Source organism: Ambystoma mexicanum, chromosome 3p (assembly GCF_040938575.1).
Source record: "Ambystoma mexicanum isolate Mex_15411 chromosome 3p, UKY_AmexF1_1, whole genome shotgun sequence".
Classification (NCBI taxonomy): Eukaryota; Metazoa; Chordata; class Amphibia; order Caudata; family Ambystomatidae; genus Ambystoma; species Ambystoma mexicanum.
Genome location: NC_090925.1, coordinates 863828369 through 863846897, shown reverse-complemented (window position 1 = coordinate 863846897; position 18529 = coordinate 863828369). Strand labels below are relative to the sequence as shown.

General features: G+C 45.0%; 1 protein-coding gene across 1 annotated transcript in view; it reads left to right on the top strand.

Moving 5' to 3' along the window:
• The window catches only part of KIF22 (kinesin family member 22), a 315116-nt gene that overhangs the window by 140931 nt on the left and 155656 nt on the right, over positions 1 to 18529 (top strand). Inside the window, exon 10 of the mRNA XM_069652023.1 lies at positions 7568 to 7763. Coding sequence (XP_069508124.1) covers positions 7568 to 7763 — 196 coding nt within the window. The remainder of the gene's footprint in view (positions 1 to 7567; positions 7764 to 18529) is intronic.

Genomic DNA, 18529 nt, shown 5'->3' with positions numbered 1-18529 from the left:
GAATACACAGGTTGGTAGTGTGGCTGAGCAGCCAGGCTTATCTCCGAGGGGGTCAATCTGAGCAGCAGGGTGGTTACACAGATTCACAGGGACAAGTAGCCAAATAAACACTTAGGGTTTCTTGATTAAACAATTGTTAATGTAAGTCGGTTTGAATAAGCTTTCTTCAGAAGGGGCAATATAATAGTAACACACAAATGCACTTCAAAATGCACACTTTCTCTGAATCGGCAAGTACCCATTTGGGATGGCACACAAACTTCCTACACCAGGTGACTTAAATAACGAAGACACTGTGGACATTAATATATTACTGGTACATTTAGAGTAGTAGTGAGCTGGGTGTCAAAGTAAAGAGGTTTTAGAATAAGACCAGAGATCACACAAATATTCTGATCCTTTGCAGATCCTTTTTGTTCCTTTGCCTGTCATGGGGACAAGAGCGAGGACTTCTGGGGACTCCTGCAGCACAACAGGACGGTCAGCAACAGCAAGGGGCAAACTTCCATTCGGTGGCACTTCGGTGTTGCAGCTCATCGCGTCTGACCGTAAATGGCAACACCGCGGTTCTCGGATACCACTTTGCCTTCCTTCTGGGGTCCAGCACTCTGTTGTGGTTCGGGCTATGTCAGTCCTGCATCAGGGAAGTCTGGAGGATCTTCCTAGTGCTTGGGTCTGACTTAAAAGCAATCCACTCGATTTGATGTTCCTCTCCCTGGTACTTAGGTTCCAGTGGAAGTGCAGCCAGCTTCGAGAGGATGTCCAAAGGAGTTGATTGGTCCCACCAACTCAAGGGGAGAAGTCGTCCTTGCAGGGCTTCTCTAGTCGAGGTGAATTCGGAGCTTCAGCACAGCAGCAGGGCTTCACCGGGCAAACTAACTGTCCAGGAGTTGCAGCAGGCGTATCTTCCAAGTTCTTCTTTGGATTCCTTCGTCCAGTGGGCAACTCTGCCTTCCAAACCAAAAAGCCTCGTGCAAGTTTCTTCCATTCGTTCCAGCCTAGATGTCAATCATGCAGCAGGCTGGCTGTCCTTGCTGGACAACCTGCCGGCCAATCACCTTTGCATGCATTCCTGTAACCCAGGGGATTAAGCACAGGGAGTTTCAGGCACCTCTGTCACTTCCTGCCCCTGCCAGACATACTGGAGCCAGAGGCGGGCTGCACTCGTGAATACGGCCAAAGACAAAACAAAGGGACCAAACCTGGTTTTGCTGTGCAGAGTAAGTCTCAAGGACCTTTCCAGCAACAAATGGCGAAAAGACTGGCCATTTTGACAGTGGGCACCCATGGGTGCTTTACTGCAGTTGCGAACACAGCCCGTTGTAAAAACTCCCAATGGTAGTTAAAAGTAAACCACTGCCAGCCATTAATTGTAGAAAGGGTAACTTAATTGTTACATGAGAAACTCGGCAAAGGATACTAAGTAACCCCTCGATCACCCTATTGTAAGATAGTGGGTGCGGGGTCTAGAAAGTTCCAATTGTAAGTAAAGCCAATTTCACTTTACTGCTCTTGGAAACAGTAGTTTATCCAAGAGAAGGTATCTAAACCTTTGGGAAATCTGGAAACTTCCCTTTGCCACTGCACTGAAGGTGCTGTGTGTCACAATGTAAAAAGATGCCTATGGAGTTTGTCAGACTCCAAAATGAAACCCTTTAAATCACAGTAAAATACATGGAGTGGGGGAAAAGGTGTCGCTCCCTCCAGGTTAAAAATTAAAAAGCTCGAGTCCAGCAAAAGTGCTGGGCCTCTAAGGTAGAGAGGCATTGGCACATTTCTGAGACTTCTCCCTAACACTCCCCTTGAGTTGCTGTGATTTCTCTTTTGAACACAAACTATTTAAGAAAATATATCGGAAGAGAATAGAAATTTGACTTTGTCCATTGACTTTGGTTGTCCTGGCTCCCTAAAGGCTGCCTCCTGAACCCATTGGCTTTGGCATTGCATGGTCCCTTACAGGTCTTTGCTGGAATAAGTGACTGCTTGCATCCGTTTGGGAGAATCTAACTGTTCTTATGACCTATCAATCTGTTTTGATCTAACCCAAACCTTTCCTTCCTGAAACTCATTTTTGCAAAGGTGATGTATAAATGTTATACTGACCTCAAATGTCGTCGCCTACGGGTGCTGGAAAATGTGTAACATATGACTGAATTACTCACCTGTTTTATTCACTTCTTGAATTGAATCCTAACTTGGAAGTAATGTTACAGCCAATTACTGCTTTTTAAAGAATGCTTCAAATCTTTTTGGTTACATTTATTATAACTTTTAAGTGTGTAAGTGTTTACTTGGAGATCTGGATTTACTGGTTTCATTGCACAGTTCTACAGCTCACATTACCCCTCTTAAAATGAGCCTGGCTGCTCAGTCACACTAACAACGTATGTGGTTATAGGCCTATATTGAAAGGTGGGTCTAATACCAAGGAGATGTCTTGTGTAGTCCCACACCTAACGGGGTCTTCATTTTCGGAGTCCCCAGGTCGATTGTAAGGAAGGGCTACAGCAGGCTTCGGTTACACAGCAGGCTTCCGGTCGCGGGAGATTGTTTCAGCTGTGAATTATTGTTACTCTTCCGTTTTGGTTACAGTGGTCGACTACCCTTTTCAGCTTCCGGGTTTAGACTTTTATGCAGGGACCCTGCCAATCAAACAGCCTTGCAACATTCAAACTTGGGGAGGCGGGTGGTTGGCAATCCGTTCAGCAGAGCCAGCCTCAAAGTTTGATCTGGAACCTTGCACTCGGGCTGGAAGACAAAGGGCTGCAGTTTTGGACTCCCTCGCTTCCTGCCTTCAGACACTCTGGAGCCTGGGCAGGGAGTCCACAGGACTCCCCAAGATAAAAATCACAAAGGAATTTCCCACCCTGCATGTCAGATGAAGGAACAGGAAAGGACAAGGAACACTAAAATGGCTAGGAAAAGACTGGGGCTATTTTGGTAAAATGAACACCCAAGGGTGCCTTTACCGGGGCTGTGCAAACAGCTTGTGGCAGAGGTGCACCGAATTAATAAGGTTCACTGCCACTAGCCATTAAAGTTAAGTTTGTCCATTAAATAAATGTTAAATTTAAAATGAGAAGGGGGATACTCAGTATTTACACAGCACGCCACATAAGGTGGGGGGGTGCTGGTCTCGCTTAATAAAATGTAAGAGGATCCTTTCTAACTTTGAACTGTAGTTCTCACAAGGTTAGCCAGAGGAAGTTAAAGGGGAAGCCCCTAGGGCAACCCAGCAACAATAGGCACTTATAGCCAAAGGTTTTCAAAGAGGACACCTTTTTTAAAATGCACTATGGGAGAGTCTTAAAAAGGACTCATAAAAAGAGAAAAAGATTCTGTGAGTGTGAGGAAAAAGTTCCCACTTGAAGGTTAGAAAATGTATACACCAGTAAAAGCAAAAGGTTCTGGGGTTGACAGGTCAAAGATTTATTTCCTCAGATCATACACAGCCAAACTCTCCCCAATGCTAAACATAGCTGACTTCTCTGCTGTGATTTCAACTTTTTAAAAAAAAAATGTGTTCCTCCTTGGAATTTCTCCAAGCTGTCCCATCTTCGGGAGATCAGTCTTGTGCCGAAGGACTACATGGAAACCCAGCTTACACTTTTTTTTTTTTTTTTTAACCAACTCTTGACCGGATTATCAATCTTCAATAATTTTCCTTCTTCAGGGACTTGAGCATCTGTCCTGCACTGGTGTAAGCGTTACCACCAAACACTGACTCACTGGTCTGTATTGGTTTATCCAAAACTGCTTGAATATAAGGGAAACGACCATCCTAACTATCAATGCACTTAAACAAATTAATGAAATATTCTTATGGAAATTCTTGAATTTAAAACAAAAGATGCAACATACAATGTATGGACAAGTTTATGAACCTGTAAATTTAAGTGATTTTCTGTCATTGGGTAAAAATCCTACTGTACCAGCCAATCTAACCCCGCCTCCCCCACCACCCCTCTAAGTGAGACCTGGGCTGCTGTCTCGATTTCACTACTTGGAGAGCCTGGTGAGCTTCAGAGAATCGCGTACCAAAGTTGGGGAAAATGTACCAGGAAGATGTACCACACGGCTTAAGTAAAGTCTTTAACTGCTAGTCTGTCTGGGTATGCAGGGATTGTCACGACCCTTGCCCAAAACCCCACTCTTGCAAACCCATTGGCCAGGTGGAGTCAGGACTCGGGCCTCTAGAGCCTGGCGGCATCTTCAAAAGCCCTCTTGGGGCCAGTCATGGCGCCAGGCTCATACACCATGAAAAACAATGTGCTTTGGAACTACTTTATTGTATTGTCAGCCAACATGGAGGCATCCACATAGCTTGGTTTCTAAGAACCAAGCTATGCGGTCTAGTGTTTTGGGTGTGGTAGCCTAGGGACTACTTTACCTGGACTATTTTGTTGGGGCTATTTAAACCACACCCAAGCAAGACAACATGCTTCACGTTACTTTGCAGCTTGCAATGTGACGTTCACCGTGTCCAGCTGTTCCCTCGAACCTCGGAAAAGCAGAACCTGCAAGGAGACAAAAGGAACATCATTAGCAGCAGCATCTTGCCTGCAGTCTTCATCTTTAAACACTTGCAGCTACTGAGAACTGCTTCCTCGAATCTGCATGCCTCCCGGACAGAACGACATGAAAGAGGAAGATGGAGGCAACATTAAAAAAAGCAGTAGAGACATTTACAAATTACGAATTGCTCAAAAGGCATACCTGGTTGGTCGCCTCTCGGCTGGCACCACTCCGGACATTCCACTTGCGCTGAAGAACACCGCAGCCTACAAGGAAGGAAAACTCAAGTTAGCAAAGGCAAGACTTTGCAGCGCTGCGCATGGTGCTTACTTACCACATCATAGCGTTCAATGCGCCATCATTTACCAGTCGGCTCAACCAAGCCAGTTCGCCGCGCTAAAGCTCTGCATACCTAAGGGAGAAAAAAGACATTTTAAACAAAGAAAGGCATGCAGGATAGCAACAAAACTAAAGAACAGCAATAAGACCACCTTGAACAATATCAAACGGGCCGGCGTCGGTTAAGTAACTGAACCGCACTTGCCCATGAAAGACAACGCGTCCCTGCAAAGGCAGGACGGAGAGCACGCCTAATTCTACCACAAGGCAGAACCTTCCCCGCAGACCACATCAGGGCAAAGCTGAGAAGCATACCAGCGAGTAACCCGGCTGGGTGGTGTCCCTGTGGATACCAGGTGAGCGTAACAATTATATTGAATTTAAAAACGAATGAAATTACGAATACAAACTAATTTGGGGGAAAAAAACTAGAAATGGTGTTGGGAGTGGGAATGGTGGTTTTGGGGTGGTGGGAAAAGTATTAGTAAAAACAAAGGGCTTTGGGAAGAACCCCACAAACAAATTTGTTTTTTTGGTATTAGTTTTAAATTTGTTGAAATTTCATTAGTTTTGGGATTTGATGAAATCACATTTAAGTTTGTCTGCATGTCTAGACCTGCCCACTTGATCTAAAGGACCCTGCTCACTGAGTTTGCAACAGATTGGGGGGCGCACCTTCCAACATACTACTGTACGCCACCCATTCCTTAGACTAATCTAAAAAGCAATGGGTTCTGAACCGTGACCTTACTTTCCTTAGGTCCTTGATAGTGACCTACTGACCTATTTAGTAGGCTAAACTATCTACTTCAACTGATGTATGTTAGGACGAATTCTCATAACTGCGCTAATTCCCTCTACCTTGGAGCCATCCAGCTTTTTTGCTAAACTTTGGGCCTTTGAACTTTTCTTTTCAATGTTTTCTGTTTGTTTCTTTTGGATATGGAGTCATTTGTCACACAGCACCCGCAGTACAGTCACACAGGGAAGCCTTTTAGGCTTTCCCAAGCTTTAAATAACTTCTCTGGGATAAACTGTTTCCCAGAGAAAGTAAAGTGAAATTGACTTTACTAGTCTTTTTAAATGCCTAGACCCAGCACACCCTCTTACAATGGAGTGCTGAAGGGGTTAGTTGGTTTCTCCTGTGTTTAGAAACTCGTGTAGCAGTCAAATGCTAGCCTTTCCTCTCAGAATGGCTGGTGGCAGTGGTTTTACAACTAACTACCATGATTTTTCCCGACCGCGAACATGGTAATGAGAAATCGCGGGAGCCATGTTTTGCAAGATAGCGTCTGAGCCCCTTTGTTTAAACAGGTCCTGGTCGTCTTTTTTTCAGTTTCTTTTGCGCCAAACAAGGTTTGATCCCTTTGTTCCTTTTGCAGGCTTCGGGACTGAAGACCGCCTCTGGCGCCCGAGTGTCTGGGGTGGGCATGAAGTGATGGAGGTGCCCAAAACTCTGTGCTTCGTCCCCTAGGAGACCCTAATGCACTCTGGTATGATTGGCTGACTGTCCGACAAGGATAGCCACCCTGCTGGGTGAGTTGACTGGTAGGCTGCAATGAATGGGAGGGAACTGAATAAAAGGTGAGTCTCTTGGCTTGGAAGGCAGTCGACCACTGAACGAAAGAACCGAAGACTAGATGGAAGAGGACGGCTACTGCAACTCTTGGACCGTTGGTTTGCCCGGTGAAGCCCTGCTGCAGGTCTGAATCCCCAAGTTCATCTCGACCAAGAAGCCTTTCAAGGACATCTTTTCCCTTTGAGTTGGTTGGAACAATCAACTACACTAAGCCACCTGGGTACCATGCTCAGAGCTGGTTGTATTTTCCTCGGAGTGCTGCAGCAAACCGTATAACCAGAGAGAGGGACACCAGTTTGTGTGCTTGACTACAGCTACCGGAATTGAAGATTTGCCAGTTGCCAGCTTATTTTACCAGTTGCAGTGCAGGGCAGGAGTCCCCTGACGTCGTCCCTCTTGTCCCCACAACTGAGGCTCGGGAACAGCAAGATCTGTAGGAACTGCCAGGAACACAAGTCTTCAGCTGCATCTTTTTCTTCATTATAAGGTACTGTGAAAAAATGATCGAGAACTTGCCTCACTGTGAAAGTGCATGAAACATTTGCAACTCGCAGGCCTAATCGGCTTGTGACCCAACATATGACGATTCTTTTTGCAAACTACTTCTGAGAACATTTACAGAGACTTTACCACTTTACTTAGAACCGTTTTATCCTATCCAAGACTTTAAGCCCATTGACTTTGGCCTAACCTATTGAATCTTATTGGCTCTTCTGATGAACTCAAAGTATCTGCACGGTCTAGGAATAATTGATATTTCTTTGGATGTTCTGATAACCCATACCTTTTTGCTCCTCCAAAATAGTCTAAATGCCTCAAACTTAGTTTAGTACTGAAGTGTATTGGTGTAATAATTAATTGCCTCCTAGTGAATGTTTTAAAACTGAAATAAATTGATAAATGTTTTACCAAGAAACCTTGAGTAAAAGTTTATTTGAACACCTCCGCTCCACTACTAAAAACTGTAGTACAGACTTGTGACAAAGGTTGGGTTGCCTATACCTGTAGTCATAGTTGTGTGTAGTGGTCCCAGAGGGTACTACATACAAACTCTGCCTAACACTAGGAAACCATTACTGCGCTACAAAGTAGGTTTACTATAGTGCTTTTCAAACTTCTCTTCTGTCTCTTTAGGAACTTATGGAAAAGCAGAGGGAGCTAGAGGCGAAGGCACTTGCTGCAGACAGCGGTTTGGACCAATCGCCAAATCCAGGTGATAAATGTCAAACGCCAGAACATGATGCCTTTCAGTGTAAAGTTAAGCCGCTTCAGCGCAGCGCTGCCTCTTGCACAATCCAGCGGAAGCAAGCTATTGTTCAGCCTCTGCAAGGTGAGTTAATCGTGGATAGCAGTTTCAATGGCCTAGCTAGTTTGTTCGGACAGAATCTGAGACCTAACTGTTAAAACTTAATTTTTTTGTGATTCTGCTTTTTCCTTACTTTGAGAATGGGTATCTTTTCTGCAGGTTTTGGACTTTGGGGTGAGGGAAGGCAGCCTGTGGGGAGAGGGTGTTGAGGCAGTTTATGTATAAGCTGCTGGTGAGTAATGTTCAAAAACTAACAGTAGGGGGCTAACGCATCCCAAAAAAGGGGAGGGGGGGAAACTTAAGCAATGTGGATAGTGACATGGCTGAACGCCTGGTAGGTGTAGCAGGATGCAGGGGTAAAATTAGTCCACTCACTTGGCCATAGAAACTTGCACCACGTAGAAATTGATCAATATGTGTAACTGTGGTGGTAGGGGGGGTACCAATGTTCCGACACAGACAGTAACTTGGGAAACTTCACCTAGGGTGAACAGGGTTACACCACTTAGAATCTGCCTGAACTAACCATGGGTGTGGTAGTGTGGTGAGCAGCCAGGTTTAGTCTGAGTGAGGTGGGCTTTAGTTTGGGTACAAGGAACTTTTTTTTTCAAGAAAAATAGAGTATATCATTTCTTATATATATTTCTTCTAAGGCACACTGTTGCAATACTGAAGTTCACGTAAGTACTATTGGCAAACCATGTATACGGTGTAGGATACCTTGCAATACTTTTTCAATCCTAAAAATTGCTTTAGGATAACAAATCACTTAAACCAACCAGAAACAAATATGCAAACTTTTCAAACTTAACCTTTTTATAACGTTCACCAATCCTGTCTTCACAGTCCAACCCTATGTAGTTTATCTCAAGTCAGATGGGCCACTGGGACAGCAGGGGTTGGAGGTTGGCTGTAGGAAGCTAAACTGTGTTCGGAGTACTAGGGTCGAGGGGGAATCGGCTAAAGCTGCAAGTTGGAGAAGTCTGTTACAAGTTGAACGAAGTTAGGGTGACGGCACCCCCTCCCCCCGAATGGGTGCCCCAAAGACCAGTGTCCTAGGGAAGGAGTTTTACCACGGAGCTCAAAGGGTTGTCCCATTCACAACTCCCCCGCCCCCCAGGCCCCTCCTTGCACATTTACTCTATGGATATCTGAGGGGTAGCAAGATACAAGTTCATCTGCATGCCCCAAGTCTCAGACACAAGCAAACCCCAAGTCGGTTATACTGGGAGTGAACAGTTCCTTGGAGGGAAGGTAGTGTTTAAGGACTTTCAGCAGTGAGGCAACGGCAGACCCAGTCTCTGGTTCTTCGGCCTTGGAGAAGTGTACTTTGGTACATCTGGCGACAGCACTCATTCAGGATATGCAGCAATGGGTCTTCCATGTGTGCTTGTTGGTGCTGTGAGAAATATGAGGGTATTCTCACTACACTGCCTAGAATCCCTTATTCCGGTGGCCAGGACATGACCATCGCTGTTGGATTCAGTTCCTGGGGGTGGACCAGTGGGGGGCTGATCACCTGGGTAGGTGAACAGAGGTTGTGTTTGGGGGATGGGAGGGTGAGGAGAGGGTGTGGTAATGCCCAAGGTGAGACGTGGTATGTTTGAGGTGAAGTGGATGAGGAGGGCGGGTTCCCGGAAACCTTTTGTTGGCTATACATCTGGCCCTTTCTCCTGTACCAAAATTTAACACCACACCCCTATGGAAATCCTCTAGCCATACACCCTATTAAAGCGGAAATTCACATTACCCAGGAACCCTGTTGTCCCATTTCCTACCCGAAAAATGTTCAACCATTTTCCTCCTCATCCTTTGAATTACTCTTTTACAAGCACTGTTAGGCAAGCTTGTATGCAGTACCCTTTGAGTGCACTACAACAACTCTCACCTACTGGCAATAGGAACCCAACCTTTGGTATTAGTCTGCACTACACAGGTTGGTAGCGTGATTGAGCATCCAGGCTTATCTCAAGATGGGCCATTGTGAGCTGTAGGGGAGTTGGAGATTTACAGTGAGGTATTCAAATAAACTTACACACAAGGTTTCTTGATTAAACAATTATTAATTTAACAGAGTGAGCCTTCTTCAAAAGGGGGCACTAACCCACAAATCACTTCAAAATACACTCTTAATATTCAAAACCAGTAAGTAGCCTTTTAGGATGGCACACACTTCCTACACCCTCAGGTGACTTTAGTAACTAGGACACTTTGGTCATTAATCTACCACGGTTTGCATTTAGAATCAGACTTGGAGTTTGTCAAAGGAGAAATGTTATTCAGAACAAGAGATCACACAAATATTCTGAAGCAGGTAAGTACTTTGTAAGTTAACCCCTTCCTGGAAGGAAGACAAAACACAATGTCAGAGGGAAGAATAGTCATTCAGGGAGCCGGGCTAGGCCAAAGTCAGTTGGGCAAAAGTCTAGGAGCTGAAGCACTTCTTACAGGTGAGTAAAAGGCTTGCACAATGTTTTAGAATTCTTTGTAGAAAAGAATTCAAAGCAGGGCCACAAGCTGTTTAGGCTTGTGAAGTAAAGCAGCTGTCCGCAACTCTACAGAGCAACCACACGTCTCACCCACTGAGAACAAGTGCAGTTACACAAGAGGTCTTGAACTGTACAGTAACTTTAGATTGAAGAAAAGTGCAGCAGATGGCTTCTGTTCCTGTGCAGCTCCGCAGATCCTGGTGTTCCTGTGCCCCAGTCGTGGGGATAAGAGGGAGGACATCTAGGGACTCTTGCACTGCAGTGGGTCACCGACCGCAAGTGGCATTTCGGTCGTTCAGCTCCTCGCGTCTACCGCAAATGGCAATACCATTGTTCCTGGCTTTCAAGATGGGCTTTCCTTGCATCTGGGGTCCAGCACTCTGAGGTGGCTCAGGCTCGGTCAGTCCTGCTTCCTGGAGCTCTTGGCCAGCTAAAAAGCAACGCACAAAATCTTGTGTTCCTCTCCCTGGCTATTCGGTTCCAGAAGCAACTGCAGTGGAATTTACACCTGCTCTGAGAGGATGTCCAGGTGGTTTACTTTGGAGATGATTGGCCCACCAACTCAAGGGGAGAAGTCCTTGCAGGGCTTCTCTAGTCAAAACTAAATTGGAATTTCAGCACCACAGCAGGGCTTCACGAGGCAAATCAACGGTCCAGGAGTTGCAGCGTGTCTCTTCCAGGTTCTTCGGATTCCTTTGTCCAGTGGTCGACTGCCTTTCAATCCAAAATGCCTTGCCTTTTATGCAGATTTTTCCCATTCATTCCAGCCTAGCGTTCAGTCACCCAGCAGGGTGACTGTCCTTGCCAGCCTGCCAATCACCTAAGTGCATTCTTGTCTCCTAGAAAACTAAGCACAGGGAGTTTCGGGCACCTCCCTCGCTTCCTGCCCCCCGCCGGACACCCTGGAGCCAGAGGCATGCTTCACGTGTTAGTCCCGCCAAAGGCAAAACTAACAAAGGGACCAAACTTTTCCAAATAGAAATGGTGAAAAAAGACTAGGGCCATTTTGACAAATTGCACCCTTGGGTGCTTCACCTCAGCTGCGAAGATTCCGTCCAAAACTTTAATAGACTCCTTCTGGATCTCCAGGTAACACGATTCAAATCCCTGAAGTCCCCTCCCCAGAGTGTAGGGCTGAGTGAGTGAAGAGAATCCGTCTGTCAACATTTGTTAATCTGGCTCCTGTAAAAGGGCACCAAATCCAGAGCCATGAGCATCTGTGAAGAAACCATTTGCTAGACGCCTCCCTGACTCTGCAGCAAGTTCCCATCCAATGGGCAGTTTACGTCTCCAGATCAAGAACCCAGGGAACGGGTCGTCTGCTGCATCCTGAAGGCATTCACTTGCTCGTTTTTCCTAAGGTACTGTGTTGGCTTGGGTAATACTTACCTCAGGTCTTGTGTTAATCCTGTATGTCTGAGTGGGTGATTCATGTGGTTGGGAGTCTTCCCATACCATTTGCCTAGGTCTAATGCTGAAACATGTATATGGAGTCTTCTGTGAAGTTCCTAAAACACTCAACTAATTCTAAAGGTCATACTTACTTGATTAAGGAGCTCTCCTATGGAACACAGACTTCCCTGCAACTGAACTCTTTCCAGACCTGCCAATAGCTGGCTCCTAAACCACGATGGTCAGTCTTCTGCCTCTGAGAAAACTCATGCTATAGACTAGGGAAGTACTTGATAAGATGCCGCCCTATTGTTGAGTGTATTGGACTACTGCAATACGTTCTACCTACCTAGGGCAGCCTCTCTACCCGACTAGTCGGCTTCGACTTGTCTAAAATGCAGCGGCTGGATCCATTTTTCGCCCTCTGTTTGGAACAAACATGTCCCTGTTGAGACAACTGCATTGGCTCCCTGTATTTATGTATTGTGCATCGGGCCGTTTACGGTATTGGAGCAGAGTACCTGCAAGCCAGATTTGCGCACTATTTACCTACTTGCACCCTCTGCTCCCAGTCAGCCCTTCTGTTGTCCCTTGATTTAGGCTGGTCCGCTGAGGGGTCAGTGGAGGGTGGGGGTGGGGGATGGGGTTTCTTTTTGGTTGTGGCCGCCAAAGCTAGGAACGATTTTTCTCTTGCTTTGCAGAGGACTGCTGATCTCTTCTTCTGGCAGAAACTGAAAACTATATTCTAAAGTGTATCTTTATTGAAACCTCCTTTATGCCTGTCAGTGCCATGATGCCTTTTGGTCGTACGTGCGCTTAAAAAGTTCTGATAACCTAAAATGAGGATTCTGTCTTAAAGTATAATTAGTCTAGAAGTACTTACTAAAGATGTGTGGTAACTTTCTCTGTAATAGAATAAGTTACAAAGTGTCCTTAAGTTAATACTTAACAACTTTGAGTTGGCCTTCTGCCGCTCTAAAAAAAACATTTCTTACTTTGAATGGTGTTACTCCTTCTGAAAAGTTGTAAGTATTGGTACTGTTTTATTATTCTGAACTGAAGGAGTATAAAAGCTTACCAATAGGTTTTACCTACCTTGAAATACATTGCCTTAAAGTACCATTGGGTTTCGCTTTCCTTGATCTGCTTTATACAGTCTAAATGTCTTGGCGTTTATACTTAGCCTTAAGTTGCTGGTTGCTCCTTAAAAAGGTGTAAGGCATTTTACTGTAACAAGTGTTGGCGCAAGCCAATACTAGTTAAACAGTGTAACTGTCATTTTAATGTAACAATTATGGGTGTGAGCCAATACAATTTAAGTAGTCACTTGCAGTAATGGGTATTGATATGGCTCTCAACTGAGTGTAAACTCTTACCAATAGGGTGTACCTACCTTGAATAACAGATTTCTTAATGTGTACCTTTTGGGTTTTGCTTTTCCTGATCTGCATGTCTAAAAGTCTTGGCAGTTAATACTTGTCTTTGAGTTGCTTGTAGCCCCTCTTAAAAGTAAATCAGTGTTTTCTTATATTGAATAGCTGCTGCTCTTCTAAATTTGTAAAATAGTGAGTGTTCATACTGATCATTGTGTAGCTTAAGGCCCCACCAGAAAGTATTAGTTACTTTACTAGCTCTGAAGTGTTCTACAAAGTAATCTGTTACAAGGTGTATTCTTGTAACTGGGGTAATTTTATATAATTGCGTCACTGCATGACTGACATTATCTTCTACTTTTGAGCTACTGATTATGTTCTAAAAAAAAGTATATATAACCTGGTTTCACTCCCCAATACCTGACGGCCAGTCTGAATGTGTTCAAGGTTGGACTTGTCTTGACTGCTTATTGTACTCTAAGATTATACTTGGATTGTAATCCATAAGTATGTTTTTTATAATTCTTTATATATGTATGTTATAGTACTTGCCTCCCCGGGATTTATCTTGACCTACTTGTATTTAAACCCTTTATTTTTACAATACATTGTGTTAGTGTTGGATCATATGCATGCTACAATTTCTCTGTACCAAGCTACAGCGCTCTCCCTCCTAGGATGAGCGTGGCTGCTCTTTCTATTCTACCAAATGTTCTCAGGTAAGAGTGCAGTTTTGTACTGCCTCAGATATGGTTTTAGGAAGCTTAGTTGGACTTTAGATGTCTACGGCACCTCACCGTCAGTCTACTGCCTACCGACTGCAGTTCCTCTTCAATGTTGACAACCATCATTCCGTTGACCAAATTGTCTGTGTCCACTACACCAAGCACATCATCCATGACACCTGCCCACAGGTGGTTTCCTTTTTCCAAAGGAAGTTTGTGGACCTGGGAGATCTACTCAACCTAGTCTCGACTTGCCAGGTCAACACATGCTCAGCCACTGTTTTCATTGGCTCCATATGCACTGCCTGTGGTTCCCTGTCAGACTATGGTCCCTCCAGAACAGCTGCTACAGCAGGGTGCTGATTCTGCCATACCATAGGGAGTTTGTGTGCTACCCAGCTATTATGCCACTGCTGGCTCCACCTAAGCAATGTCCTGCTCTACCTCCTCTTAAGCAAGGCCCTGATCAGCCTTCTCCAGTTACACCTGCCACAGTTGTTTTATTTTAACGTTTGTGTAGTGACCAGACCTGAAGGTATCGCAGTGCTTGTGATAACAAGAGGTGGCATTACACAATACGCATTGTCTTCAATAGTCTTAGTAAATTGACATCAGGAGTTGTATGCATTGTTCTCAATAGTCAGTTAGGCATATTTGTCAAAAAGCCATGTTTTTAAGAGTTAATTTCTGATGTGGTTGGGGAGTTTCAGCGGGAGGGGGCAGGGACACAGAAGCTGGCACTCCTGTGCTTTTAAATCTGGGTGTGAGGAGTGATTGCTGTATGACGATGGGAGGCATTGGGAAGCTGGTTTAGGTATGATGTGGGTGGTAAAATGGGAGCAGGCATTTTTGTCGATGTGGCGATGGGCTAGGACAAGAGTTTTGAAGACCATTCTTGCTTTCATGGGAAGCCAGGGTGCATTTCTTCTTGTGATTTGGTCGGAATGTTTGAGGCCAAGTGCTGCTCATAGATCCTTGTTTTGGAGGAGTTGAAGCATAGCAATATTTTTGGATGAGTTGCCAGAGAACAAACGTTGCAGTAGTCAAGTTTGCTACCGATGATGGACCGGGCTAATGTTTCAGGGAGAGATACATTTTCTGCTTAAATTGATGAGATTAGCTGTGGAGGATTCCAACGTATTTATGTGGCCGGTCATGTTAAGCTCTGCATGGAGGTAGACACCAAGTGTCTTGACACGTTTAGAATCCTTGATGGCGGTGCCATCCATGGTGAAGTATTATAAAGGGTTGAGGGAGCTTAGACAGTGAGGTGAGCCTACAATGAGTGTTCGGAAGAATTCTCAATGTGCTAATTCCCTCTACCTTGGAGCCCGCCAGCTCTTTTTCTAAACCTGGTGACTTTGAACATTTCATTTTCCTTGTCTTTTCTGTGTTTGTTTCTTTGGTTATGGAGTCTAACCAACTCCGTAAGCATCATCTGGTTTGTGTTACACTGCACCTTCAGTGCCGTGACACAGGGAAGCCTTTCAGGCTGTCCCAAGGTTTAAATACCTTCTCTGGGATAAACTACTGTTTCCCAGAGAAAGTAAAGTTAAATTGACTTTACTAGTCTTTTAAAATTCCTAGTGTCTTCTGACTCTATCTTCCATAGAGTGCTGGAGGGGTTACCTAGAATCCCCTATGTCTAGAAACTCATGTAGCAGTCAAATGCTAGCCTTTCCTATTGAAATGGCTGGTGGCAGTGGTTTTACAACGAACTACAATGAATTTTCCTGACCGCGAGCACCAGTAGCTAAAAATCGCGGGAGCCATGTTTTTCAATAATGGTACCTGAGCCCCCTTTGTTTAAACGGGTCCCGGTCTTTCTTTGTAGTTTTTTTTTTTTTTCTTCTGGTCCTTCTAGAGTTTCTCTCATTACCATACCAGGTTTGGTCCCTTTGTGCCTATGCCTTTTGGCGTGCTTCAGGACTGAAGACCGCCTCTTGCGCCCGAGTCTCGGGTGAGCAGGAAGTAAGGGAGGTGCCCGAAACTCTGTGCTTAGTTTCCTACGAGACCCAAATGCACTCTGGCGTGATTGGCTGGCTGGCTGACTGGCAAGCACAGCCACCCTACTTGATGAGTGACAGCTAGGCTGGAATGAATGGGAGAGAACTGAATAAAAGGCGAGTCTTTTGACTTGGAAAGCAGAGTCGACCACTGGAACGAAAGAACCGAAGACTAGCTTGAAGTGGTAGCTTGCTGCAACTCCTGACTGTTGGTTTGCCTGGTGAAGTCCTGCTGCAGGTCCAAATCTCCAAGTTCACCTTGACCGAGAAGCCCCTGCAAGGACGACTTCTCACTTTTGAGTTGGTGGGACCAATCGACTCGTAAGCCACCTGGATACCATTCTCGGGGCTAGTTGTATTTTCCTCAGTGCTGCAGGAAAGCGAATAACCAGGGAGAGGGACACAGTCTGTGCTTGTCTACCGCTACCAGAGTTGAAGATCTGCCAGCTTTTTGACTAGTCACAGTGCAGGAGTCCCCACGATGTCATCCCTCTCGTACCTGCGACAGACTCGGGAACAGTGAGATCTGCAGGAACAAAAGTCTTCAGCTGAATCTTTTTCTTCATTATAAGGTACTGTGAAAACCTGATCGAGAGAATGTACCTCTCGCTGCGAAGTGTGTGAAACTTTTACAACTTTCAGGCCTGATCAGCTTGTGACCCAGCATACGATTCTTCTTTTCGCAAACTACAGCTGAGAACATTTACAGAGACTTTACTGTTTTAGTTACCAGAACTGTTTTATCCTATCCAAGACATTAGCTCCTTGACTTTGGCCTAACCTATTGAATTTTGACTCTTCTGATGAACTCAAAGTATCTGCACTGTCTAAGAATGTGTGAACTTTCTTTGTGATATTCTAATAACCTATGCCTTTTTTGCTCCTACTTCAAAGTAGTGCAAATGCCTCAAACTTATAGTTTAGCACTGAAGTATATTTGTGTATAATATTTAGTTTCCTTCTAGTGAATATTTTATAACTAAAATAAATTAATACATGTTTTACTAAGAAACCTTGAGTGTAAGTTAATTTGAATACTTGTGATTGTAGACCTCTGTCATCATTAGTGCTCACATTCCCTCTTGAGATAAGCCTGACTGCTCAGCCCTGCTACCAAAAACTGTGGTACAGACTTATTACCAAAGGTTGGTTTTGCTTACACCTGTAGTACTGCATACAATTCTGCCTAAAAGCTTTTAGCTTGGAAGGCAGTCGATCACTGGACGAACAAACGGAAGAATAACTTGAAGAGGACGCCTGCTGCAACTCCTGGATCATTGGTTTGCCCGGTGAAGCCCTGCTGCTGTGCTGAAACTCCAAATTCATATTGACAGTTCCTGCAAAGACTTCTTCTCTCCTTGAGTTGGTGGGACCAATCGACTCCAAAGTAAGCCGCCTGGACTTTCTCTCAGAGCTGGTTGCATTTCTAGAGTTGCTGCTGGAAACAAACGCAAGGGAGAGCAACACCAGATTGTGTTCGTTGCTTTTAAGTTGGCCAAGAGCTCCAGGAAGATCACCTGGACTCCCAGGAAGCAGGACTGACTGAGCCCCCTCAGAGTGCAAGACCCCAGAAGTGAGGAAAATCCATCTCGACAGCCAGCAACCGTGGTATTGCTATTTGCAGTAGTCGCGAGGAGCTGAAACACCAAAGTGCCACTTTTTGGAAAAATTGCTGGTTGCAAGCTGTGACCATCCCACTGCAGTGCAGGAGTCCCCAGCCAGAGGTCCCCCCTCTTGTCCCCATGACTGTGGCCCAGGAACAGTGAGATCTGCAGAGCTGCACAGTAACAGGAGTCATCTGCTGCACTTCTCTTCAATCCAAAGGTACTGTAAAGCCTGAGAACTTAACTCTTATTCTTATTGTAGAGTTGCTTGGCTCTTCTACTACTCAAAAGCCTAACCAGCTTGTGGCCCTACATTGATTCTTCCTTTCTTCAAAGACTTATAAACCATTGTACAAAGACTTTCCTACTTAGCTGAAGTGCTCCAGCCCATTTAAAACTTTAGCCCATTGACTTTGGCTTAACCTGTTATACTGTATGACTCTGATTAGGGAATCTGAAAGCATTTGCCTGCTTAACAATATTTGTGGTCTCTTGTTTGTTCTAATAACCTTTTCCTTTGACCCGGTTCTAACTATTCTAAATGCAAACCGAAAGCTATTAATGCCCCAAGCACCCTAATTATTGAAGTCACCTGAGGGTGTAGGTTGTGGGCCATCCCAAAATGGTCTTTACTGATTTAGATACTAAGTGTGTAGTTTTGTAGTGTATTTGTTGCTTTTATATTGCTCCCTTCGGAAGAAGGTGTATTCTCTGATACATTGTTTATTCAAGAAACCTTGTGTGGAAGTGTTTGTTTGAATACTTGTCACTGTGATTCTGTGTAACGCCCCTACAGCTCACACTGACCCCTCTTGAGAGGAGCCTGGCTGCTCAACATGCTACCAGCCTGTGTAGTACAAGCTTGTACCAAAGGTTGGCTTTCCTATTGCCAGGAGGTCAGGGTTGTTGTGCACCCAAAGGGTATGGCATACAATTTGGCCTAACAATGGGGCAGTAGTTGGTGGGGTCGGATGGGATGGGATGGGATGGGGTGCAGGGGTGAGACCATTCTGTTTTGAGTTAAGGTGGAACGTGATTAGAGGTTAAGGATGCATTCACAAAGTTTGCTAGGGTTTGGGCGAGGGTGGCTGCGGAGAGCTTGATGTGAGCTGGGCAGGCATGACCTTTGCAATTTAAGAGTTTGGGGTGGTGGACTGTGGTGGTGATCTGCATTGAGATGGCTGTGAAGTGGAAAGGAGGG